This window comes from Oryzias latipes, chromosome 17 (genome assembly GCF_053564925.1).
Source record: "Oryzias latipes strain Hd-rR chromosome 17, Olatipes_Hd-rR_3.1".
NCBI classification, from domain to species: Eukaryota; Metazoa; Chordata; class Actinopteri; order Beloniformes; family Adrianichthyidae; genus Oryzias; species Oryzias latipes.
Genome location: NC_136253.1, coordinates 26,558,495 through 26,583,642, shown reverse-complemented (window position 1 = coordinate 26,583,642; position 25,148 = coordinate 26,558,495). Strand labels below are relative to the sequence as shown.

The following is a 25,148-nucleotide window of genomic DNA, read 5'->3' as shown; positions in this document are numbered from 1 at the left end:
ATTCTTCCTTTTTTCACCCCCAGTGAATAGAGTGGCAAACAGCTGTAGTATTCATTTGAAAACTTGTTCAAATTTCACATTGACATTTGGCGGAACAGAAAGAAAGTCTGGGTATAATCTGACCTTGCCTGGTTATCATTCAACAAACTGAGTTTATAACTCATTATAAATGCATTATTTTTTTAAATAAACTTATGAATCCTTATTGTGACATTTCACATCCACAAATACAAATACAGCCAGCACAAATCAGTTTTAAGCACTTTTATAATGAATGTTGTTTGTCATAAGAAACAAAGAAGTGCTTCTAGTAACAAAAAGGCTTTGAATTTTTTTTTTGAATGAGAAAGATTTTTGCGATTGAAAACCTAAGCTGATCCAAGTTTTAATTTTGGGATAATTTCAAAGTGAAATGTTTTTAAAGAATATTTGAATCCATGGTTAAAAGTTTGAGTTCCGAAACAGTAACCAGAGTTAAAGAGCATACCACAGAATATCATTTTTTTAAAAAAAATAGAGATAGTGATTTTTTTTAATTCACATAATCAAGCAGATCTATATGAGTGATTTTTTTGTATGATTTTCTTTTTTCTGGCGATATCCTAAGTCAGTAAAACTAAAGTTGCACATACAGTCAGGACCATACATATTTGGACAGAGACACATTTGTTCTAATTTAGTTTCTGTACTTTACCACACTGAATTTTAAATAAAACAACTCAGATGCCGTTGAAGTGCAGACTTTTAGCTTTTATTCCATGGGTTGAACAAAAAGATTGCATAAAAATGTGAAAAACTGAAGCATTTTTTAAACACAATCCCTTCATTTCATAGGCTTGTAAGTAATTGGACAAATGAAATAACTGAAAAATTAATGGTCATTACTAATATTTGGTTGAAAACCCTTTGTTGGCAATGACAGCCTGAAGTCTTGAACTCATGGACATCACCAGATGCTGGGTTTCCTCCTTCTGAATGCTCTGCCTTTACTGCAGCGGCTTTCAGTTGCTGCTTGTTTGTGGGCCTTTCTATCTGAAGTTTAGTCTTCAACAAGTGAAATGCATGCTCAATTGGGTTAAGATCAGGTGACCGACTTGGCCATTCAAGAATATTCCACTTCTTTGCTTTAATAAACTCCTGAGTTGCTTTGGCTGCATGTTTTGAGTCGTTGTCCATCTGTATTATGAAACGCCGCCCAATCAGTTTGGCTGCATTCACCTGGATCTGCGCAGACAGCATGTCTCTGAACACCTCAGAATCCATTGGGCTGCTTCTGTCCTGTGTCACGTCATCAACAAACACTAGTGTCCCAGTGCCACTAGCAGCCATGCACGCCCAGGCCATCACACTGCCTCCACAGTGTTTTACTGATGATGTAGTGTGCTTTGGATCATGAACTTCTCCACGCCTTCTCCATACTTTTCTCTTGCCACCATTCTGGTAGAGATCATCTGTCCAAAGAATGTTTTTTCCAGAACTGTGCTGGCTTTTTTAGATGCTTTTTAGCGAAGTCCAATCTAGCCTTCCTATTCTTGAGGCTTATGAGTGGCTTGCATCTTGCAGTGTACCCTCTGTATCAACTTTCATGCAGTCTTCTTTTTATGGTAGACTTGGACATTGATACGCCTACCTCCTGGAGAGTGTTGTTTACTTGGTTGGTTGTTGTGAACGGGTTCCTCTTCACCGTAATAATGATTGTGCGATCATCCACCACTTTTGTCTTCCATGGACGTCCAGGTCTTTTCGCGTTGCTGAGTTCACCACTGCTTTCTTTGTTTCTCAGGATACTGTAGTAATTTCTCGCATGGTTTTTTCTGTTTTCTCAGCTTAATGATGGCTCCTTTCACCTGCATGGAGAGCTCCTTTGACCGCATGTTGTCTGTTCACAGCAAAATCTTCAAAATGCAAGCACGAGTCCTCTAATCAACTCCAGGCCTTTTATCTGCTTCACTCATAATGACATAACAAGGGAATTGCCCACACCTGCCTATGCAATAGTGTGGAAGTCAATTGTCCAATTACTTACAAGCCCATCAAATGAAAGGATTGTACTTTTTTACTTTGTTTAAAAAATGCTGTAGTTTTTCACATTTCTGTGCAATCTTTTTGTTCAACCCATGGAATAAAAGCTGAAAGTCTGCACTTCAATAGCATCTGAGTTGTTTTATTTAAATTCAGTGTGGTAATGTGCAGAAACAAAATTAGAAAGAATGTGTTTCTGTCCAAATATTTATGGTCCTGACTGTATGTCTTAATGAACAATCTGTTTTATTCTACATTTAAAAATCTGAACAGATGGATAAGAAGTAAAAGAAAACTCATCTAGGTTGTAATTGAAAAGTAATCTGTAGACATTTTTTTCTTCTTAGGATGTACTATTAGTTGAATAGATTTGCACGTAATCAGTTCTTCCCCTGTTAATTGAGCTAAATTGTGTATTTTGTGTCTATTTGTACAATTCATTCTACACTTCAGTTTTGACCAAAACCTAAATGAGAGTATCAGTAATGTAAATAAGGTTAAAATGTAAATAAATTTGCAAGTTTTTATTAAAATGTCTTCCTTTATTTATGTCTAAACATACTGTAGGTTAACATATTTTTTGTTTTGTCTCCCTCTCGCTCTTCCAGAGTTTTGGGAGGAAATTGAAAATAGACAGACATCAGATGAAGGGGGTCAGGCTGGTACAGAATGATGCATGAGGGGCAGGCTGGAATAAATGTGTGTCATTCAGGACTTGGTCTTCTATCATAAGGAAAAACGTTTCTCATGATAACAGAGTAGTGTCTTCATCACGAGAAAACAGGCAAAGAAAAAGTAGGATAGGCCGTTATTTTAGAACATATAGTATTTAAACTCCTTTTCAATCATTTCTTTATTTTACTAAAAGTGATGCCACTTTTACTTGAGTAAAAACATTTGGATAGTCTCCCACTTCTGCAAACGTGTGCCTGCAGCTTTAGGCAGAAATGTCACATGTAAGAAGGACGTCACAAAAGTAGAACAAAAGGTCCATGCAAAACACTTTAATGCTGTCAATATCTATCAAACACTATTCTTTGACAGACACACCACATCATTTACAAACATTCAGTAAACTGTTCGCTGTAAGAAGACACTAATAGGAGTTCACAGTTTTCACACTGATCTTTAAGGACAGGTCAGAAATCAAAGTTGACTGTATAAAAATGTACTCTTTAGCACCTTAGGTCTGTCACCAGTTAGGCTGAAATGTGGGAAATAACGTAACACTGTAATAATTCAAGTCAGGTCAACTGCACAGAGACTGCTGGGAAATTCGAGCCCTAATAGGAATGTGCTGATGAAGTTTGAGGCTTGGATTAGGAGTCATAACAACAGAAGACTCCTTCAAGGCTTCTGCAGGAAAAACAGAAAGCACTTCCAGGCAGCCGTGAGTATTGGTGAGTGGTAGCACCAAGTAGTTGCACATTTACGTTAGCAGAAACACCCAGACGTACGCACATTTAGAGAGTCAGTGAGTGAACATCAACATCTCCTTGTAAATCACAGTTTGGAGCAGCAGGAAAAAATTGTGCAGTTTTTCAGTACTGATGAATTCCAGGTTCCATCCAGTTATTTTACAAATAAATAAACAAGACTGTTTGTGCTGAAACCAAAGAGTGTCTTGATTATTTTCCTCCAGGTGAGAGTTTGCCGCTCTGGTGTTGATCCTGGCATTCCGTGGTTTGTTTGTTCACGCGCTCTCCAGTGTTTCAGATTCACATTAGCACACAGGCCGCGGCTCAGACAGGAAAACATCGGGCTCAGCTGGTGGTCTGGTATGTAACAGAGCTTCCCAAGTAAAATTTGAACAGATTTTGTTGGTGCTTTAAATTGAGAGGCAGTTTGTAAACATTTTTTTGCAGGCGGACAAGCACACCTATTTGCTTAATCCAGCCAGGCAACAGTTTTGTGAAATTGCAGGACCGGAGTGCAGACTGATCAGAAGTCACTTCGTTCACTTCCAAGATGAGACCAAAAGAAGGATCCCAGAACACCACCTAATGAGGAGGTGCTGTGTTTTTTTGTCACGTAGTTTCTATCAACAAGGCACAGAATGAGAACACAATGAAACTGCTGCAGGTCTGCGTAGGGCACTGGAGAGTCAGGATGGAGAGAATCTAGTCCTGACTGACTCGTCTCTTCTCCAGAGTCATTTTGAGCTCCTCGTTGAGTGCTGGGAAGAAACAGTAGAGTTTCCTTTTAGGTTTAGACAAAAATAACGGCAGCAGAAGAAGCTGAGAAAGCCCCTTACTTTGTGTGAGAGGTGAAGGGGAGTGGATGAGCCGCCTCATCGGGTTGGTGGGTGAGGCCGGCACTGAGGAGGTGAGGATACGACGGTCTGGTGCTGGAGACCTGGACAGCGGACTAGTGCACCAGCGATCTGCACAGGAATGAAAGTAACCCTCATTGATGAAGTTTGGTTCTGTCTGTATATTTATAAGATTGGGACAAACCTTGTTTTGGAGGCAGGGCAGGGGCTTTGGGCAGTGGGCTGGTGGGGGCAGTGTGCAGAATTTTTTCTCCATTTTCATCGTTGGCAGAGACATATGCTGACAATGAAAACAATTGATAACGTCAAACTGTGAGGATGAGACCTGACGGATGAAAGAAAACTGAGGAGTGCTCACTAATGTTTTCCTCATAAGGCTCCTCCAGGAGGAACGGCTGCAGAGTTCCTGCTGTCTTCTCGACCAAAGCGTCAATGACGTCATGAAGTGTGGCACAGGGAATCTAAAAGAAGAAATACCATTTGTATTACAGACTTTTTGGGCTTTTCAATGTCTTAACTTTTGTACTGTTGCTACAGGGTATCGCCATGAATTTTGAATATAAAGCTGACTGTTAAATGAGGACAAGGTCACTTTTGAAGACCTTTTACTTCCAAACTAGGTTTTATTCTGAAATGTTTTTTGCTCTATTATTGTTAGAGATATAACTGGGAAGTATCATTAGGTAAGAGAGACATTTATTTGCCCCCATGTTTATGATTGGTGTTGAAATACTTTTATAAATATTGATTTTTTTTAAGTATTATGGTGACACATTTAAATGTTTAAATTTTTTTTTTAAAGTTTTCTCTTATCAGACACAAGATTCAACGTGAATTACTCCTATGATACTATATATTTCTTTAAAGGAAAGTTTCATTACTTGGTCCATCAATATTGTTAAAGACTCGCTCCAATGATGATCTTGTTGCATTTTTCTCGTGATGGAGGACATGAGATGGAATGAGATGGAGTGATGGTATTTAGGATTAAAAACTGTGTTTCGAAGTATTGCTTTAGTCTAATTCTGGAGAATCAGGAGCAGACAAAACAAATGCTGTTGCGAAAAGTCTGTAGCAGTGATGAAGGTGTTACAATTGACAGGACACAAGCACCCTGCTCCGCCAAAATCCCATGCATCCACTTGTGGTTGGCTAGATCCATGTATGTCTTTCTCGTCCTTGGAGCTGGATAGCTCCAATATTGCTCACCATTTTTGTTTCACAAGTAATGCTGGGTTGGGGTTGTGAGAGGCTTTAAGCTAGCAGGAGAGTCTTTTTTTAATTTATTTATTTAACCAGGAAATGTCCTATTGAGATTAAGTATCTCTTTTTCAGGGGAGTCCTGGCTAGGAGGAAACAATAAGTTTAAACAAAGGGATGATGGAAAGTGTGGGCAGGCTTACTATGCACCAACAGACCCACCCACAACCAGATTCTGATGAACTCCTGCTGGTCTGCAGAAACTAGGTCCTAGAAAACCACACAGGTTTTTCTATTTGGCCTAAAAACTGCAAAATCATAATTAAACTACCACTGGGAACGCTTTTATAATAGATCAAAGAAGATTGGAGTGGGACTTTAAGAAGAGGATCTGTTTCAAACCAATAAAAAAAGACTTCTGTATAGAAAGTGAGAGGACAGGACAAAGGAACGGTCGGTGGTGAATCTCCCTCGTGACGGTTCCCTGAAATCTCCAAAACCTTTTTTTTACAGTTGCAACCACAATTTGGTCATAAAAGTACCTGTGGTGTACTATCTTTTATCTAAATGTCTGGCTGACAGTAATCAGCCAAGTAAAGTGGCAACTACAAACACTGCAAAGTGAAATACACACAAAAAAGTATTTACATCTGTTAAACCACTGCAAGCCTAAAACAAAAACTAAGAATGTGGCAGTCCTGCAGGTCTCGTCACAGCTTTACATGACATTTTGCTGTTTCATTTTAGAACAGTGCAGGAACAAACCTCTGTTTGCACTTTAAATTCCCACTGTGCAACAATACTCCACTACTACTTCAGCCATTCTTTATTCTGTGACTTCCCAGAAAAAAACTTGTAAATTGGTCACATAAAGTGTGTGCAAATCTTTTTTTTTATAATGGTAGGGCCTTTCTCATTAGGGGTCTGACTGCAAATATTTGCATGCACAGCAAAAATGAACAGCTCAGTACATAGATAGGGATTGGGTGGAGTTGAGTAGTTACACATAAAAAAGCTCCTGAAGACGTGAAAGAAATAAAAAATAAGGTAAAGGAAAACTGTGTTTTGGATCTTTGAAGACAGTTTTATGAACTAAAAGTAATTTTGCGTAAATAACCAAAGCAGAATATTATTTCAGTTTTATTATCAATCGCGCCAGCTCAGGTGAGGAAAACAAAATCCGTACATGGATCAAGTCATCTGCAAATGGATGAATCAGAATGAAGCGGAACAAGAAGCTTGTGACCCACCCAGCGTATTTTATGCATGACAAATACGGTATTTTTCCAACTGAATTTCTTGTCTGCTCCTGATTCACAACAATTTGAATAAGGAAATACTCAGAAATGCAAATTGAAGCTTCATTTTCTTTATATATGTCTTCCATCATGGGAGAAAGGCTACAATAACATGTTAAAAACACTAAAAACTGTCAAATTAATAACACCAGATCTAAAAGAATGTGAACTAAGCACACTTACTGGGTTTTCGACATCGATGATATACCCACCCTGGTCTCTCTGAGTGACTCTGTAGTGCCTAAACACTGACCTAGAGAAAACAGAGCAAAAAACCAAACATTTTGACAATATGTAGGCTGTTTTGCCAACTCAGTGTCCTGATGTTTGACAGGAGTTTACCCATTTAGGTCCTGTCTTGTTGTAACAGCCAGTGAACATCCATCTCTGCCTGGACGGAGCAACATATTGCCACAGTCTGGGTGCCTCTCCAGAAGGACCTCAGCCTCTGTGCGGGACACGGGACGGAAGCACCTGCAGGACGATGGGGATGCATTGATGCAGACGCTAAATGGAGGTGTGCGGCAAAATCGTACCACTTACGCAGGAATCTCCCCCACTAAAGGAACCGAGAGGGGTGAAGGAGGCGCTCGTGCAGGGTTGCGGGTTCTCCGCCTGGACCTCTCTTTGTCTACCACCTCCTTTAACATTTGTAGCTGGCCTGGCAACAACGTGAGGCTCGTAGGGACGTTCAGCTGTGATTAAAAGGAACAAACAATAATTGTTTGACATTTGAAAATAGCTGATAATAGAGTTAAGAAATAGATTGATATTCACATCTATGACAGAGTAGAGGAAACCTTTCCAGAGCTCCCGGGCTTCTAAATTTGGTGCCTGAAAAACAAAAACACATCTGTGATCCCTGAGATTTGGCGAGCTTTGATTTTTGTTAGCACGACAGGCTCACTGTGAGTCGGGTTTCTCCATCCTTCATGCGGAGGATGAGCCTGGCAGCCTCCAGGTTTCTGTCTCGGCTGCTGTCATCCTTCAGGGACACAAACCCACCAAGGTCCATTTTTTCCACATACTGTGACAGACAGAGGAAAATTCAGACCAGTGCAGTAAAAATAAATAAAAGCCCAAAATTCAGAAGAAACAAACCCCTTACATGGCTGTCCTTGGCATTATTGAAGAAGTATAAGGAGTTCCCACAAAGGCAGGTCCACAGCCTCCTGGACGCCTGGCATATTGAGAAAATGAATAAAAGGAATTGGTGAGGATTGTTGTTTTTTTCCAACATCTGTGCTGGAAATTTCGGTTTCTATCATTTCCTGTCCCAGGAGATGGATAGTAAGTGAGCCTCAGCTGTGATCAATCTGACAAGAGAGCAGCAGCAGCACACTGCACCTGAGCCTTTAGGACATTACATGTAATGCCTTGGAGGCAAATCAATGATGTGCTGCAGGCAGAGTAGTTGAAACCAGCCATGGAGGTGAATTTACACTTTTGAATTGTAAAAACCTTTGTGTTTTTAGCAATTTTAGTCAACACTTCATTCTGCGTGGAAATGCGTGTCGTGTAATCTGTGCGCAACATGCATCCCCCCCCGCAACAACCAGAGTCACAAACATCCAAGCTGACAGCTGCGCTTTAACATCCGCTGGAATTCCTCGATTCCCGGCGCGCGCTGTGATCCGTGCGTAAATGGTTGCTCGATGTTTTCCCCTCACCTTCGGCGTCTGCGAGGGAAAGAAAACAAACGGCAGCTCCACCTGCGTGGGTGCCCACGCTCGCCTCGCCCATTTCAATCACAGCAAGCGAGAAAGTTGACATCTGTCTGTCTGGGAATGGTGGCGCACAGTTTGTGCGCGCATCAGCATTGCGCTTCGAACCGCCTCACCTTCTCCTTCGGCCCTCGCTTCTCCAGGTAGCCTTCGTAGTAGCAGGGCGGGAGCTGCGCCCGGGCCCCCCCTGAACCGGAGCGCTGCCTGACGGGTGCAGCCGCCATGAGTGTCGCTGTCAGGGCACCGACTGAGGACAAAGGGGCGCCGAGCAATTCGGGGACTGACACGCCTTCCCCTATGTGATAGAGCTGTGGCTGTAATCCAGCAGCTGCCTGCTGTGTCTGCGCACACGCAGATTGTGTGTGTGCGTGTGTGAGGAGGGAGTGAGGGAGGGGGGGGGGGTTAGATTAAAAAACATGACAGATGAAATATAAAGATGTTAAAAGAAAAATCAAATTTGTGAAAATAAAAGACACTCCAATGCAAGTTACTTAACATTTATTAAAGATAATAAACGGCAAATGATACACAACACAAGAGAAAAGGCACAAGTGTATTAATCCACGCAGTTTGTGGATAATCCAGGTCAACCCCACCATTTCTTTAATACAGAAAAATAGGACATTGCATGATAGAAGGCTTTTAATAAAGTTGCAATTAAAAAGTTTTCACAAATATTTCTTTATAAAAAATGTGCATGACAGAACAAAGCTTGAAGGCTGCTAATACTTCAATTATGTTGGAGATCTGAAAAAGAATAGATGGATGTCAGCTGCAGACTCTTAGCAGCCACACAGATTGATTGATGCCCCCCCTAAAAAAATAAATCAACATTAATATTTAAAAGAAAGATGCAAATCGGAGCCCCCACTCCCTGATTATAATATTTTTCTGTGATTTAAACCCACACCTGACCCCCCCCCCCACTACTCTGAAACCTAAAAGGTGCATGTGTGGAATATGATTCCACACACAGACTAATGATCCTCAGAGCCACTGGGGGTTTGGGTTGGGACAGATAATGAGAAAGAGGGTGGATGAGGGGGCAGGTGGTGAATAGGAGTAGTGGGGGAGGGCACAATCCACCCCTGGGTGCCCTTCCCATTTGAAGACTTGTCAGTTCCACTTGCAGTTTAAATAGAGATGGGGAGAGACGAGTGGGGCAGGGGCGGTCTAACATGGGGATCACGAGGAGAGGAGCAAGTTGGCATTTTAGGCAAAAGGACAAAGCCTGACAGCTCATCGTTTGCCAGTAATAGGCTTAATTGGCACTGAAACCAGACCTTTCTTGTTTGTAAACTCAGATTACAATCCCTGTAAGGCAGCGTTTCTGTTATCGTGTCTGGAGGAGTTTCTATCTGAAAACGGAGACAGCTTCAAGAACGCCAAGCGCACTTCGTGTTAATTTCCATGCTCCAAATCAAAGCACGGCATACCATACTCTAAGGGGGGAAGAGTAAAAACACAAACAATTCAGAAAAAGCCCTGAAAGACAGAGTGACACTGCCCGCAGCATCAATAGAGCCTGGGAAAAACACCAGGAACATGTTATAGCTGGACAATGAGGGGGTGGGTTGAAACCATTGCATATATCGTCAACTATAGAATTTTTTTTTTAATAATCACACGCATTAATTAAAGCAGTACCGTTTTAAATGTTCTCAGCATGTAGTAAAACCTATTGCGACGTTTTAAAAAGACATTTTTGGAGTTCATAGTGTGATAAATGTAACGTCAAAGTAGTGTTTCCAAGGAACAAAGCTGCTTCTTTCAAGGCTGGTGGACAAAAACTGTACAGAGAAGCGACAACAATTTCATAACATGCCTTTAAAATCCCCAAAAATTGGGACAAGCCATCCATAATGATTTATTAAGCACAATTCAGATGAAATGAGACATTTCGACTCTATTAATGAGCTAAGACAGGTCTTTCGAACAGTACCAGCAGATGGCAGTGGAGGAGTTTTCAATCCCTAAAAGGCAGCCCCCTTTGATGCTAATAAACAAGACACAACTATCATAGTGAGGCTTAAAAACGAGGATAAAGGAGAGTGAAAGTATCATGTTGTAGTTCCAGTATAAAAGGGAAACATTGCATAAACCACAAGTCAAACAATAAAGGTTTACCTCTTGAATAGTGTTATACATATATGTTCTCATTTTTCTTTCAGCTTTGGTTGAGGAGCTGTAATGTGCAAAGTTGCATGGGTGCAAAAGATGATAAAGACTCAGGATATGTTAAAATGCACCTATAACAATATGCAATCCCTTTCACTTAATGCACATCCCTTCAAAATGAATGTGTTCTTAACTGTAAATGCATTACAAAACAGTCTTGTGAAATCTTGTCCTACAAACACACAAAGGTTTGGTCACTTCCTTGCTTTTTCCCCCCACTTTCATTGCAGTAAAAAAACAGGATCTATTGGTTGGCATTTATAAACTTCCATCATCCTATTGGTTTTTAGTGACGTTCTCTTTATTGCTTTATTCCCTTTAGTATGGCAGGGGCACCATCACTTCCACATAGTTGGTGGGAAAGTATCCAGATCTTCCTTGAAGCCTTCCCTCATACCAGTTCTCATCGATTTTAGAGACCAAGGTGATGATGTCCCCCTCACGAAAGCCCAGCTCTCCGTCATTCTCCGGCTCAAAGTCGTACATGGCTTTACAACAGGGGTCTGCTGCAGAAAGAGACCGATGTTAGCAGAGACACGTCACAAAGCAGATAGAAAGCAGTCCAGCCAAGAAAAGAAGGTGCGACTCCTCTGTTACAGTTTTTTTATTTTATTTTAAAGTCTCACTCCGATCATCTTTTAATCTATTGTAGAAGCGTTCCCTCTGGTCTTTCAATTATAAATATATATTTTTTCCCCTTAAATCAAAAACCTATTGTTTTCTAGGACATCCTTTCTGCAGAGTGGCAGTAGTTCATTGGAAATTCGCCTATGAATTGTGGGCGGAACCGGTGCTGCTGAGTTACCATCATTGGTTTACATGCTCTTCACTAGCTTACAGGCCCTTACAACCCCAACCTAACATTACAATCAAAGTTAGGCTTAAAACATTCCTCTTTGGATTATTCAACTCAATTTTATTTTTATAGCCCAACATTACAATAATCGTCTCAGTGGGCTTTGTAATAAACATGAAATCATTAAGAACATGAAGTCATACAGTTCAATATTTAATGGCTAAACTAAACTAAACTAAACAGACTACGCTAAACTGAGCCTCCCTGCCCTTACACCCTCTTAGAAACCTGAGGGGTGTCCACAAGAAGGAGGGATCCTCCCCCAGGACGGACAGGCGATGTACCATGACTGAACTGAAGAAACCAGACATCACTGAGGTTTAATATTCTTTTTCCAGAATCAAATTTTTTTAGGAGTTTTTCCTTACAAAGAAGGAGGGTCTAATGGCAGTTTAGTTTAGTTTAGCCATTACCTATTGAATTCTATGACTGCATGTTCTTTATGATTTCCTGTTCATTGAATAGGTTCATAGAACCTGCGTCAGACTGGCGACCTCTGCAGGATGTCCCCTGCTTCAGCCCATGTGTGGCTGGGATAGGCTCCAGCAGCCCCGTGACCCAGAAAGGGACCAAACGGGTTCAGAAGATGAATGAATGATGAATGTAGAATTAGCGGTATGAAGCCCATTGAGATGACTATTGTTGGGCTATATAAACAATAATGAATTGAATTACAGGTGCAACAAAAATGGCGAGCAATATTGGAGCTATCCAGCCATACAGTTTTAGCCAGATTCTAGTTCAGACGAGGAAAACAAAGACATACATGGATCTATTTGTCTGCAAGTGGATGCATCAGACTGGAGCAGAGCAGGGAGCCTGTGGCCTGCCGTAGTAGCTTAATGTCATTGCTACAAGCTTTTTCCAACAGCATTTAAGCATCTACTCCTGATAAACAACTATTTGAAAAAAGAAATACTCAGAAATGCATTTTTAAGGTTTTTCTTTATACATGTCCTCCCTCATGAGAAAAATACGATGAGAATATGTTAAAAACACCATTTTCATCGGAGTGGGTCTTTAATTTGATTGTCTATTCCAATGCCCCCTTTCCACAGGGAAATTTCCACACAACGTGATTTGTGTAAAAAGAGTAAATGTTATGATTTATGAATTTGCCATTATAGTGTTAATATAGAATACCTCTGAACATAGAGATCTGTTACTAAAAATCTAATTGAAAATATCAGAAAAAAAGCTTTTTTGTCAAGATCTTTGAGGCTCAGAGGTTTCAGGAAACAGGCTGTCAGATGCATGAAATTCAGCAGCAATAATGGTCTCTTTGTTTAAAAATCCATCCCAATCGAGTGAGCTGACATCTCCATACATCTGCAGTCTTGTGCTGTATTACGTTCTCAGCTGGTAAACCAGACACCGTGAACACTTTTTAACTCTTCAACACCAGTGTCTACATTCTTTAGACCACCGTAAATCTTCAACCGTTATTCAATTAACCAGCGCATTCTGAGGCTCTGATACGCATCACTCTACCGTAGGGAAATGCTCATGCAATCAACTCATCAGCTGATTCTGGCGCGGAAATGGCCAAAGAGTTACGGTAAATCAAAGACTGTGTGGTATTTCGGTGTCACTGGTGTTATAGGGTTAAACAATGTTAGTAAAAGACTCAAAAACAAGGAACCACCCATCCATTGCTGAGATGCAACAGTCTGAATGAGAGTGTTAAAATGTGTCTTTATGCAAGTCACACCCCGCCCTCATCTCTGTCCACTCACTTGGCTTCTTCTTGACAGACGGTCTTTGGAAGGACGGATATTGGGCGGCTTTATGTTGCAAAGGGACATACATGTGTCATAAAAATGCCAGATGTGCACGCTTGGCATTCCAAGACAGACACACAGACTTACCAGCAGAATAACTTGGGGGGTTTATGGCAGCGGGTGAATATCCTCCGTTTGAGTCATCCTGTTCGTGTCCGTACTCAAAGGACTCCTGTCTTTTTTTGGGGATCTCTCGTTTTGGACGGGACTGAGCATCACTGACCCTGCACAGAATCAGAAGTCTTACAAAATTCAGGGCAACACAAGCATGACCCAGTGAAATAGAACTCTAGACAGTTTGGTGGCTGGATTCTTAAAAATGGATGAAAAATGTCCATTGGGATGTTTGGTCCATCTTCTAAAAATAGTCAAATAGCATTGATGTAGTTTACCTAAAAAAATACAACTCTTAAAAATGTTTTGAAATTGACTCGAATCATTTGGAGATTTTTCATTCAACATACTATAAACTACAAAAATAAACTATGTAAATATATATTTTTAAAATCATATCAAGACCTCTTTTAATATCAACTTTAGGCCAAGAATTTGGAACTTGAGTGCCGACAAAAACAAGCATGCAACCGAGTAATGAAGGTGTGGTGGCTCAGATAATATTTAATACAGTTGATTTAGATCTCAATTTAGGAAGTTAATCATTTGGAATGGTAGCTTATAGGGCTGCACGATATGAAGAAAACTCGCGATATGCGATATTAGTAATTAATATTGCGATAATATAATTTGCGGTATATAAACAATTAGCAAAACAACATAAAATATTATTCCCATTCCATTACAGCAGCTTAAAAATTATACTACAAATGACCCTTGTTGACATAGGAGGCGAACATACAACATAATAGGGTGCCATCCGATTTGTTAACAACGTGAAGGGGTCCATCTGATTGGTCAAATGCAGAAAGGTATTCTTTCAATCCATTAAACACTTCAAGCTGCCATAAGATTGTTTGGCCACATCTAAGGTAACCATTTATTGCAAATTTGCTGTCTTTTGCGATATGCATATTGCACAGCTTGATATTGCGATAACGATAAATTTGCGGTATATTGTGCAGGCCTAGTAGCTTATTTTAAATAATACAATCAGAAATGTTTTTAATCATGTTTGCATGGTCGAACTGCTAAACTGTGAAACACCGCAGCTGATTTGAAAGTGAGAACCCCTCAGGCTCTATGCGACAGTTCGAACTCTCTCACTCTGACAGTTTGTTGTCAAGTTGTATTACTTGTTTGAAAATGTGTTATTTAAAAGCTAAACTTACTCACCTTTAACCTAGAATAAAGCTAATGTAATTAAACAATTGTTTGTTTTCCAAAAACTGCTGAAATACGGACCTCTCTTTTAGCCTGCCATTGAGCTCCTGCAGGATTTGTGTGGCCTCCTGGTGGTACTGAAGCAGAGAATCCACAAAGGCCGACAGCTGACTCACCTGCTCCACCTAGATGCACACAAACAACAAAAATGCAAGACTAAAAGAAAACAAAGACTGGTGCTTTTGTGAACTCTTCTACTAATGTAACAGCGCTTGTTTGTCCCAATATCAGAGGGTCATTCCAGCTTCAAATAGCTTTAGATTAGGCGTGAAAAACAAACATACAGGAGCGAGCAGGTTGGACAAGCTTGCTGTGGAAAATAACCCGGCATGTCAGCTGACTGACAGAACTATGTTTTTTGTGGTTAACTAATGGAGATGCAGACAAAAGGATTTCCAACACATGCCAAAAAATGCAACAAACTTTTTTTTCCAACAAAAAACAGAATCCTTCATATTTCTGAGCTTCTATGGCATAGAAAACATGAAAATCAAGAGTGTTGCCCTTAAATTCCGACGTTAACTTTTTTAACAAACTACTTTAATGCATAACCATAACATGCGTTACATGTACACTATTATTGTTTTTGTCAACAGCAATATCAGGTTTAAAGGCATTACCAAAGAGAATTTGGTTTAAATAAAATTTTCTCCCAATAATATTATGTTATGTCATAATCCTCTATGAGAGATTGTACATTCGTGTGTTGTGCTCTATAAAAAAATTAAATCGTGACTTTTTCTTTCACTAAAAACAAACAAATCATCTTAGGAACATTAGTATAAAAAGACTCTTTAAAAAACACCACATTCCAGGTTTCCATTTGACGGTTGAGACTTGTTTAGATTCACTCACATCAGTCTCCAGCAGGTTATACATGGAGGTCTCGGCCAGATCCCGGGACTCGTGGAACTTCTCCAGGGCCTGCCTGAGCTCCTCATCTGGGATTTTACCTTGACGCTTCTTTTTGTAATCATAGTCAAGACGGCGGCCCTCCAGTTTCTTGAGGTGGTGCTGGGAGTAGTAATGCAGAAGACATTTAAGCAGGGCACCTCTCATGATGGTTGAGTGAAACTCTTTATGCCATAGATGAAACAAATCACACGCGGGCATCTTATCTGCTTTGTATCAAAGTTAGTAAAAGCTGAGCCCTCTGAGGAGTTGACTGGATCTACCTGAATGTCCTTGATATCCTTGTCAGCAACTGCCTGCAGTGGGTCAATAAAGTTCTGCTTCACGTCAATGTCCAGAGAGTCCTTGACCTCAGCCATCCTCTTCATCGTTTCTCCAACATCTAATAGAGCCCCACCTGAAGAACACACCGAAGAATGTTTGAAAAGTAAACATGGAGTGACGTGATTGATGCTGATTTCAATGAGTAAATCTTTACTTAAGTAGTCAGCAGAAAAACAACTGCAGTTCATGGACATTCTCTAACACAGGCCGACCATTGTATTAGAAGCGAAAGCTTCTGCCAAACACTAACCTTTAGGAGCATTAAATGAGGGAAGAATTTTATGTTTTCTATCACAACTCCACTTTTTAGGCAAATCCTCTGATAAAAGAAAGCCCCAAATCCGATCACACATTTCTCTGTGAGCACCAGCCCCTCCCAATCCACAAAAACGAGCGGGTTCTGAGAACAGCCCCTTCCTAGAAGAGTCTGCGCTGCCAGCAACCCCGCCCACGTTCTCCACTGAGTTAGCGGTGATCGGCTAAACGTTTTGCTGTTATATGCACAATATGCACATCCATCTTTGCAAAAGTTCAGATGTTGTTTGTTTTCGTGGGGGAGACGCAGACACGCTGCTGACTCTAGGATGACGTCATGAAATGGGCGTCACCCACAAGGAGCAAAAGCCGGTGTTCTCTGAGGTCGAGTCGTTTTACTTCCGGGTAGGAAAAGAACTCACGAAAATAACAAATATTTGATTAAAAAAAGTTCTTTTTAGTGCCAAAGTAATAAATGATCACATACATGGCTTTTGTTTACTATAAAAGGCTTATGAAAAGCATGGAAAAAGTCCTTTAAAATCTTTAGCACAGTCAAGTTCTTCGTCTATTATGTTTGTTTTAAAACATCATAGAGTTGAGCCACATAGATGTGATCCATGGCTTGACTTTGTTTACAAAGGATTTACATCAGTGCTGTGTCTGAAAATACTCACAATAGATTGAACATTTATCACAGTATCAGCCTGAACCGTACACATATCGCAAAAGACGGCATTAACTGTGATGGACGGCTACTGTAAAATCAGTGTTGCCGATAACGGATTACAAAATAATGTATTACTGTAATTTAATTACTTTTGTCAGTAGGAAAGTAAAGAAACGAATTACAGTTCAAATTTTGCTATTAAATTACAATTACTGGACTACAGAAACCCTCGTTACTTTGTTACTTAGGTTTTATAGGCTTTGATATTTATTTATTTAATATAAATAAATAAAGAAATGGAATAACTAGCCCGGGCTAATGCTAATGCAGACAGACAGAGAGCGGTCACTACAGACAGGCATCACTTCAAATCAAAGTCTGATGGCTCAAAGACCAGACGAAGAGCAGCAGACCAGAGCCCACGCCGTACAGTGAATAAAACTACTCTGAGCTGTTCTTGGATGAGAACCACACGAGCCGAAAAGGTTTTTTCTCCAAATTCTTTCACCCTTTCTTTTTTTTTTCCCCCTAAGCGGCATGTCAATATGGGTTTGCGCTACACTTGCAGCAGGGCAGAACTGTGGAGGACAGGGAGAGAGGTGCAACAAAAAGAATCAACACCCACACAAACGTAAAGGAAATGAGTGACAGCAGGAAAAGAAGCAACACCTGAACCATTTCAACTTTATGGATCATACAAAAAGGCAGGATTTAGAGTCTGCAAGAAATAATGGAATCTAGAAACAACCTGAGAACTGTCAGAATCTTCTACAAAACAGGATGATCACTGACTGAAGAAACCAGAAGAGCTTCAAAAAGATGAGACACTTAGTATTTTTAAAGCTTTACCATGATTAATTCAAATCTTCTTGTTGTTTTTTTCTTTTTTTTTTGTACATTTTAATTTTTCTATTTTGTGCTGTGATCGCTGTGTTTTGTGTTGTTTTTTTTTAAAGTTTGTTTTAAAAGGAAAAACCCAAACATTTTTGAGTAAAAAGTTGAATTGTAAATAGTTTGTTTTTTTAGATTTTAGCATTTCCTTTTTCTGGTTTAGCACTGTGCCTCATCCCGTCAGACTGAATTCTTTGCATTTGAGGAGAAAGAAACTGCTGGAGGAATTTAATAGTTGGTGTTTTCAAAAGGTTGGCTTAGTTTCAGGTTTGATAGATGTGACTCTAACTTCATAGATACAGGCACAACCGTTTTTTCTCACTTCTCACTTTCAGGAGTGGTATAGACCATATATATAGTACGGTATTTTCGTGTCATCATTTTTACACTAGTGAATTATGAGTAAAGTAATTTAATTACAATGTCAGCCAGTAATTAAAGTAAAGTAGCAAATTGAAATAGTAAATGGATTAAAAAAACACCCTTAACACATGTGACCAACTGGACAGACCCCTTTTATGTTAGATGCCCACCTCCTTTGAAGACGTGGGTCATTCAGCTTCTAATCGGTTTATTCCCCGTCTGAATCTGTCTGTCGCAGGGCCACAATCACACACCCATACACACTCACATTACATTAACCTGTGAAGCATATTTTTGGACGGTGGGAGAAAGCTGGAGTCCCTGGAGAAAACCCACGCATGCACGGGGAGAACATGCAAACTCCACACAGAAAGGTCTCCCCATTGATGTGCTTTTTCAGGACCCCCAGCTAGGACTTGAACCAGTGGCCTTCTTGCCTAACCACTCCACCAGTGAGCACCCGATGTGGCTCATTGGCAGTATAAATTATATTGACTTTTATTTAAATAAAACTGTTGCAGAGAAATGGAAATGATGTAGTAGTTGTTTTTGTTTTGTTTATGTATTGCAAGTCATGTTATCATCACAATATTGACATCACTTATTTCGCACATCACAAGGTTTCCTCATGTAGAAAATACTGATAATGGGGAAAAGCCTAAAAACAGCTCAGTCCTGTCCTACCTAAAAGCCCTGACATCCCTGATTATTCAGGGTAATAAAAACAACATAGCATCTTTGCTTAAGTTAGCATATGTGAACAAACACCAGGGAAGATATCAGCTTTTACTACCCACCAAATCCTGTTCAGGCTCACATGGATGCTGGAGCCTATCCAGCTACTGCTGAGGAAAGGTGAGGCACACCCTCGACAGTTCACAAGTCCATCACAGAGCCACAAAGAGACAACCACACATACTCACATTCACACTTAAAGGACAAATAAGAGTCAACAATCAAGTGATGAATGAAGGATGCTTTTTAGAAAGTGGGAGGAAGCTGGAGTTCCCTGACCCCCCCCCCCCCCCCCCCCCCACGCACACGCACACACACACACACACACACACACCCACACACACACACACACACACCATGTAAACTCCATATAGAAAAGACCCAGCTGGGATCTGGACCATGGCCTTCACGCAAACCACTACACAACTGTGCAGCCTGGATTTGAGAAATGTGCGGAAAAAATTCCTGCCAGGAAACTTTGCATAAAACAACTGAAGGTTTGCCACAGATGAACCGGTACATTTGAAAAAGCCAAATAAAAGAAAACAAGCCATTCTCTGCTAACATCTCAAGTGTTTTCTGGTTCCTCGTTGAACAAATTCTCCTTTGCATGCATTCATTTTTATTAACATAGACCTGTTACGCCTTTTAAATAGTGATGCGTTGTGTGAGGAGAATAACGTGTGTGTGTGTGTCGCAATGTTTCAATAATTTGAACATGTGGTTACTTATGTTTGAGGAACAAAAACCTTTAAAAAGATAGTCAGTAACAGTAACAAGTAAATAACAAAAGATCTTTATTTAATTCAAAAGAATCTACTAAGGTCTTTGGAAGCCTACCAGTCAAATTAGATTTTTTCTTAAATTTAGGATTAAATAACGTTTTCTTTTTTTAAACACGCATCAAAAGTGGCCTTTTTGACTGATGCTCCTTGTTTACCCCAAGATTACAGTGTTTTTTTTAAATCAGCATTAATTCATTGTTTTAAATGAAAAATGATCACAAATCTTGTGTTAAACGGGTGAGAACTCTACAAAGGTGAGCTTCTGTTACATCTCTTGCCATCTGATAAGAGGCAAATAAACCGCTTGAGCCTATATGCAAGTGCTTGTGTAATTTGGAAATACAATTCACTGTTAATTCTTGGCGAAAGAGATATTTCAAACTGCTGTGTGAAACTTACCAAAGTTAGTGTCATCCCCCATATCTCGACCATATTTCAACATGGCTTCTCCCAGAAGGCCCTCAGGCTGCGGGTACCCTGGACTCTTCACCTGGCCTCGGATTTTGGACACCGTGTTGAGCATGGTAAGCTTAGCTCTTGTTGCTGGATTGGGCTGAAGATATTCTGTCGTTTTACTGATCACCTCCAGCATAGCTTTGCTGGTGATGTCTGCTTTCTGTTGACACAAGGTAGGAGAAAAAATTTTACAGTGTAATAACTCAAACAATGAGAAAAGTACACAACATAAGGCTTTACTTGATCTAGCTCAGGAGCTCTTACATACCCTTTCAAGCTCCTTGAAATCTTCATCAAGTTTGGTTCCCTCTGCACCTCCGACTTTTTCATTTATCATCTTCGAACACAACAAAATATGAATGAATGACTATGACATTGCTGGATGGTCAGATGAGATTAACTTTAAGTATTGTTGACATAAATGCAACAAAAAAATGTCAAATCCCTTAAAGTAACAGGAGGTGGTGTTATATTGCTCAAAGGTTAATGCAGAAATAAGACTCAGGATCTACACAGACCAAAAAAGGACAATGTGTGTCATACAACAACTACACAAATCCAGCAAACACACACATCTGTAAAGTTCAAATGAACACCAAACCTGTACTGAGAGGAAGTTTTAACACCTGATTTGTCAGGCTCAATTCCTGACCTAAATATCATTCTATACTATGACAGATTTTAGAAATAAATAAAAAAAGATCCTCAAAATTTAATCTTTGTAAATAATTACTAAGTTGTCTTTAAAGGATTGAAGGATGTGCCGATGCACTTAGAATTATGAAATATGCCCAGAAGTCAAAGAGTCCAACATTCCTTGGAAACCCAGTTTTCCATTAGCTAACTATGTCCAAATATATCCTGGGAATTGTGCATTTGTGTCGGCCAATTGACTGCAAGTTATGGCACGAAAAAGAGACGAGTGCACAAGTGTCCAATGTAGTTTTTTTTTAATAAATCAGAAAAAGTTTTTTAAATCTATTTGAAACAGGATCTGTAAAGTAGTTCGCCCCTAATTAGCTGACTAAAAAGGTTCCACCAGTTACAACTTACTTTCAAATAATCAAATAAAAGTGGTTGATCTCTGCTGTTTATCTTGTTGCTGTATAGGTGACCTTATTTTTGATTGAATTCATTTCAACTGCGACAACCCGACAGTCAAAAACAAAAAATGTAATTTACATTCTGACCCTCGTATGGATTTTTCTGTATTTATGGACACATCCATTTTTTATAGCTACTTAAAACACAGGCATCACTAATGTCACTAACATTATCCACTTGTGGGCCAAAAGTCACAAGTGTGATAGCTTAATGACATGACTAATAAAACTGCTTCTTTACTTGCCCATGAGGGTGTGTTTATTTTAAAAATTCTGTTTGAAAACCATGTGTGGCCTAACACACAAACCAAGTGCAGCATTTTTTAAAGTTTACTCAAAGGTTTTCTTAATAAAATGTAGATAATATTGTTTTTTTCTAATTTATTCTACACACACAAAAAGATGACATAAAATAACACCATAATTATCAAGAAAAGGTGGAGCGTAAAAGAAAAAACATTTTTAATGTTCATTTGATTTTTTTATTCCTTTAACAATAATAGAATTTATATTTACAATAGATTCAATCCATCAGTCAACGGTATGCTCTTCTTCCTCAAAAAATGTAATTTTGAGAATGTTTTTGTGTATATCTTGTTCTACTTGTTTAAGATTTTTACTGATTTCACAAAATCACGTTTTGAAGTACAGGGTACTTTCAAGTGTAGTGTGAATTATAAGGTTTTTTTAAGTCATTTTCCCTCTCAATTCTATTTCCCTTCTTCCTTCATCGTGAATGCTTTGTGTTTAGCAATAGTCACATTTAAATATTTATTAGCAAGGCTCCATTTTTAAAATAAAACGGGAACCAACTTTTACACAACTGATTACTCAGCTTTACACTAATTTTTTCCACTTTAAGCTGGACTGGAAATATTAACACTAGGAACACATAAAAAAATGATTACTATGTGGAAACTATTTTCAAAAGACAAATAAGTTATGGTACGGTATTCAGTATAAATGTCAATCATCCCAAGAAATAGGGGACAAAAAAAATGATTGTGCACAAGCTGTACTGCGAAGAACCAAATTAAAGAAATTCCTTCCATGGACTCACATTTATTGAGGTAATTGTTTTTCCCTTTATAAAAGATAAAAACAATAAAAAAAAAAGAAACTACATTGTAATATCATGACTCACTCCCAGAAGTGCTCCAGAGAACCCAACTACCCCTGGCTGCAGCCTGCAGAATGGGTCATCATAGTGGAATGCTTTGATTGCAGAGGAATGTGAACACGCTGTGGAATGTTAGCCCCGCCCATGCTGAGCCCGTCTTCTTCTTTGGTGGTTTTACAAGTTTCCATGTGCAATATTGCCACCTACGGGTTTTTAAGGAGTTTTTCCTTACTGTGAAGGGGGGGGGTCTAAGGGCAGGGATATCAGTTTAGCTTAGTCTTTTTTGTTAAAGTTTAGTATTATCCTAATGCATTCTTTGTATTCATGATCCCTTTTTCATTGTATGTGCTAAAATAAAATAAAAATATTTAATTGAATTAGGGAATTTCTACCATGATTCCTGCCTTCTTATGCCTTTTACAAGTTTCCATGTGCATGCATTAGGGAATTAATAAATTCTGTCTGGCCTCACAGACTCAAAAAATAACTCATTGGATGAACTCAATTTAATTGTTTTGTCAGGATTTACATCCAATAAATATGAGTAACCCCACCTCAAAGTAAATTCTTCCATGTAATGAAATATAATCGAGTTAGTCGAACTAAATTTTATCAAGAAAGGCAAAGGAAAAAAAAATAAGCAACAACGGTCTAATGCTAGATTCGAACTCAGAACCTCTGAGTTGTTAACCCGCTATCTAAGCCACTGAGCTATCACTCCGGTGATCACGCACGTGATCATGATCGTCTTTCCTCTTATTGGGAGAAGCCGAGTTGAAGCGATTTCATGCCACAGTTTCGTTTTTTACGTGGAAAAAGCGAACTAAAGTTTTCACTTTTGAAAAGTCGAAGGATTTGAAGGACTAATAGTCATACCAGGCATTACATTAGATGAAGGAGTTGAACATTTTAAAAGTTCAATGGTTAAAATAGGTGAAAAATTGTAGCCGTGAGACGGCAAAAAGAATAAAGAGAAACAGGAAAACAGCATTCAACAGCATGCCCCTTACTTGAACTCAATTATTTTGGATTACTGGAGTTATAGGGGAAACTATTTATACATTTTGTGTTAGGTCAATTAAATGTAGATACAATCTTTTAAAATAAATATTTTTAAATAAAACATACAGAATTTTATTGTGTTACATGAAAGAGGGGCTTGAATCATTTTTTTGAGTGATACATAAAAAAAATTGCACCATTCAAATTTTCCTCCTTCTGTTCTCTTTCTTCCTCATACAATTCACAATGACACAAAATGTGCTCCACTGATTCTTCCCCTTTCCTGCAATCACAACTGCTGTGACAAAGGTGAATCAAATGCACGGGCTCAGCGTGGGCGGGGTTAACATTCCACAGCGTGTTCACATTCCTCTGCAATCAAAGCATTCCACTATGATGACCCATTCTGCAGGCTGCAGCCAGGGCTTACTCAGAGAACCAGGAAAAGTTTGGTAAAGCTTGATGGTTATGCAAAACCAAACCGGCGTGTTTGGAGCCATAATTATAAACATTGAATGAACTAAAATGAGCAAAAGCAAAGCAAAGTCTAATAATAATATTAGGTAGAAACATAGTTTTGACATTGTTTTCACATGACTAGAATTCTTTTGCACACATGCACACCCAGTGGTAATGGAACAGTGACGTCATTTAAATGACAGTGTGTTCAAACAGTCACATGTTGTAAAAAGTCATTATTACATTTCATAAAAATCCTACAAACTTTGTTAAGATCCAATTTATTTACAAAAACAGACAAACAAAAAACAAGCAAATATTTGATGTTAGTCACTCAGAGATCAAATTAAAAATAAAACAACAACAAAAATAATATGTTCAAATGGAAACCCAAGATAAATAAGTATTTCTTAAGCTACATTTTCATATATTTAAAAAAAGATAAATGGATCTGCGTAAAACTAAAATTTAAGGAGTAACCAAGAATTTTGCGACTTTTCCGTATCACAGGAGGCTTGGCTATCTAGAATGATCTATAAAAGTAAATTTCAAACAATGGTATAAAAAAAAGTATTTATAAATTTATACAATTACTTTAAAAGCAAAACAAGGTTTAAATCAACTCGTACTTTGGTAAACTAAAAGTTTAATCCACCGCTAACTTAGTTCACAAGTAGCATTAGCTAACTAAAGGGTTAACGTCAACGTTTCGCAGGAACGACTACTTATTTTTTAGTAGTTTGATTACTTTATTACACAAACACGGTAGATTTAATATTAAATATATGTTTTTTGAAATAATAAAAACATATAACCCAACAAAAGCGAGTATCGAAGGGTTTCTCTGATCACTTCAAGTTAAACTACTTGATTGAAGCTAGCTTAAACAGTAAAAAGAAAGCTAACACGCTACCAGGTGTTTGTTTCGTCAACAAAACTGTTCACATTTACCTGAGTTGCTTTGTTAATTTGCTTCCGTAATCCTGCGACGGACATTTTGCACCGTCAGTGTTTCAATCACACCTAAAGAGGAGAAAATCCGTGCCAAACAGATGCTGAGGAGAACTCCGTCCGAGCCGTTCCAGTCCCTCGTCTTAAGACTTCGTACTGTGGACGGGGAACCTGCTGGGCAAACAGTTTCCTGATCCTCAGCGGGTGGGAGGGTCCGCCCGGTCCGTCCGGATGGAAACCAGAAGCTTCAAAAACACTCACGACACACTCTGAAGACCACTTTCCTGGACTTTTCAGCCAAAGTTGTGTTGTTCACGTTATACTCATACGGTAGAGATCATTTGAAACTGCATTTTAAAAGTAATCACTTACTTTGCAATTGTATCGTTTCAGAATGTTATGTTCAGAATTACTTTTACATCGAGTTTGTTGCACATTATGGTTTTAACTATT

At 39.1% G+C, this 25,148-nt stretch overlaps 2 protein-coding genes across 5 annotated transcripts; both read right to left on the bottom strand.

The window, feature by feature from the left end:
* Positions 1-3,011: 3,011 nt before the first annotated feature.
* On the bottom strand, positions 3,012-8,896 carry stap2a (signal transducing adaptor family member 2a). Its single transcript, XM_011486690.4, has 11 exons — positions 8,633-8,896; positions 7,901-7,972; positions 7,700-7,819; positions 7,570-7,626; positions 7,336-7,487; positions 7,135-7,266; positions 6,976-7,045; positions 4,653-4,755; positions 4,479-4,574; positions 4,277-4,405; positions 3,012-4,198 (listed from the first exon to the last, which is right to left on the bottom strand). The coding sequence occupies exons 1-11, from the start codon at positions 8,738-8,740 to the stop codon at positions 4,143-4,145; spliced, it is 1,095 nt and encodes a 364-aa protein (XP_011484992.1). The 5' UTR covers positions 8,741-8,896; the 3' UTR covers positions 3,012-4,142.
* Positions 8,897-8,997: 101 nt separating this feature from the next.
* On the bottom strand, positions 8,998-25,051 carry LOC101161753 (endophilin-A2). Of its 4 annotated transcripts, none has more exons than XM_011486689.4 (9): positions 24,696-25,051; positions 20,329-20,397; positions 20,004-20,220; positions 15,845-15,978; positions 15,525-15,683; positions 14,691-14,794; positions 13,419-13,555; positions 13,287-13,334; positions 8,998-11,200 (listed from the first exon to the last, which is right to left on the bottom strand). In XM_011486689.4, exons 1-9 carry the CDS (start codon positions 24,738-24,740, stop codon positions 11,013-11,015), a joined length of 1,101 nt encoding a protein of 366 aa, XP_011484991.1. In that variant the 5' UTR covers positions 24,741-25,051; the 3' UTR covers positions 8,998-11,012. The 4 variants fall into 4 exon arrangements, with proteins under 4 accessions (XP_011484991.1, XP_078791798.1, XP_004079229.1 ...); XM_078935672.1 differs by having other exon boundaries at positions 8,998-11,197; XM_004079181.5 differs by lacking the exon at positions 13,287-13,334.
* Between the last annotated feature and the right edge of the window lie 97 nt (positions 25,052-25,148).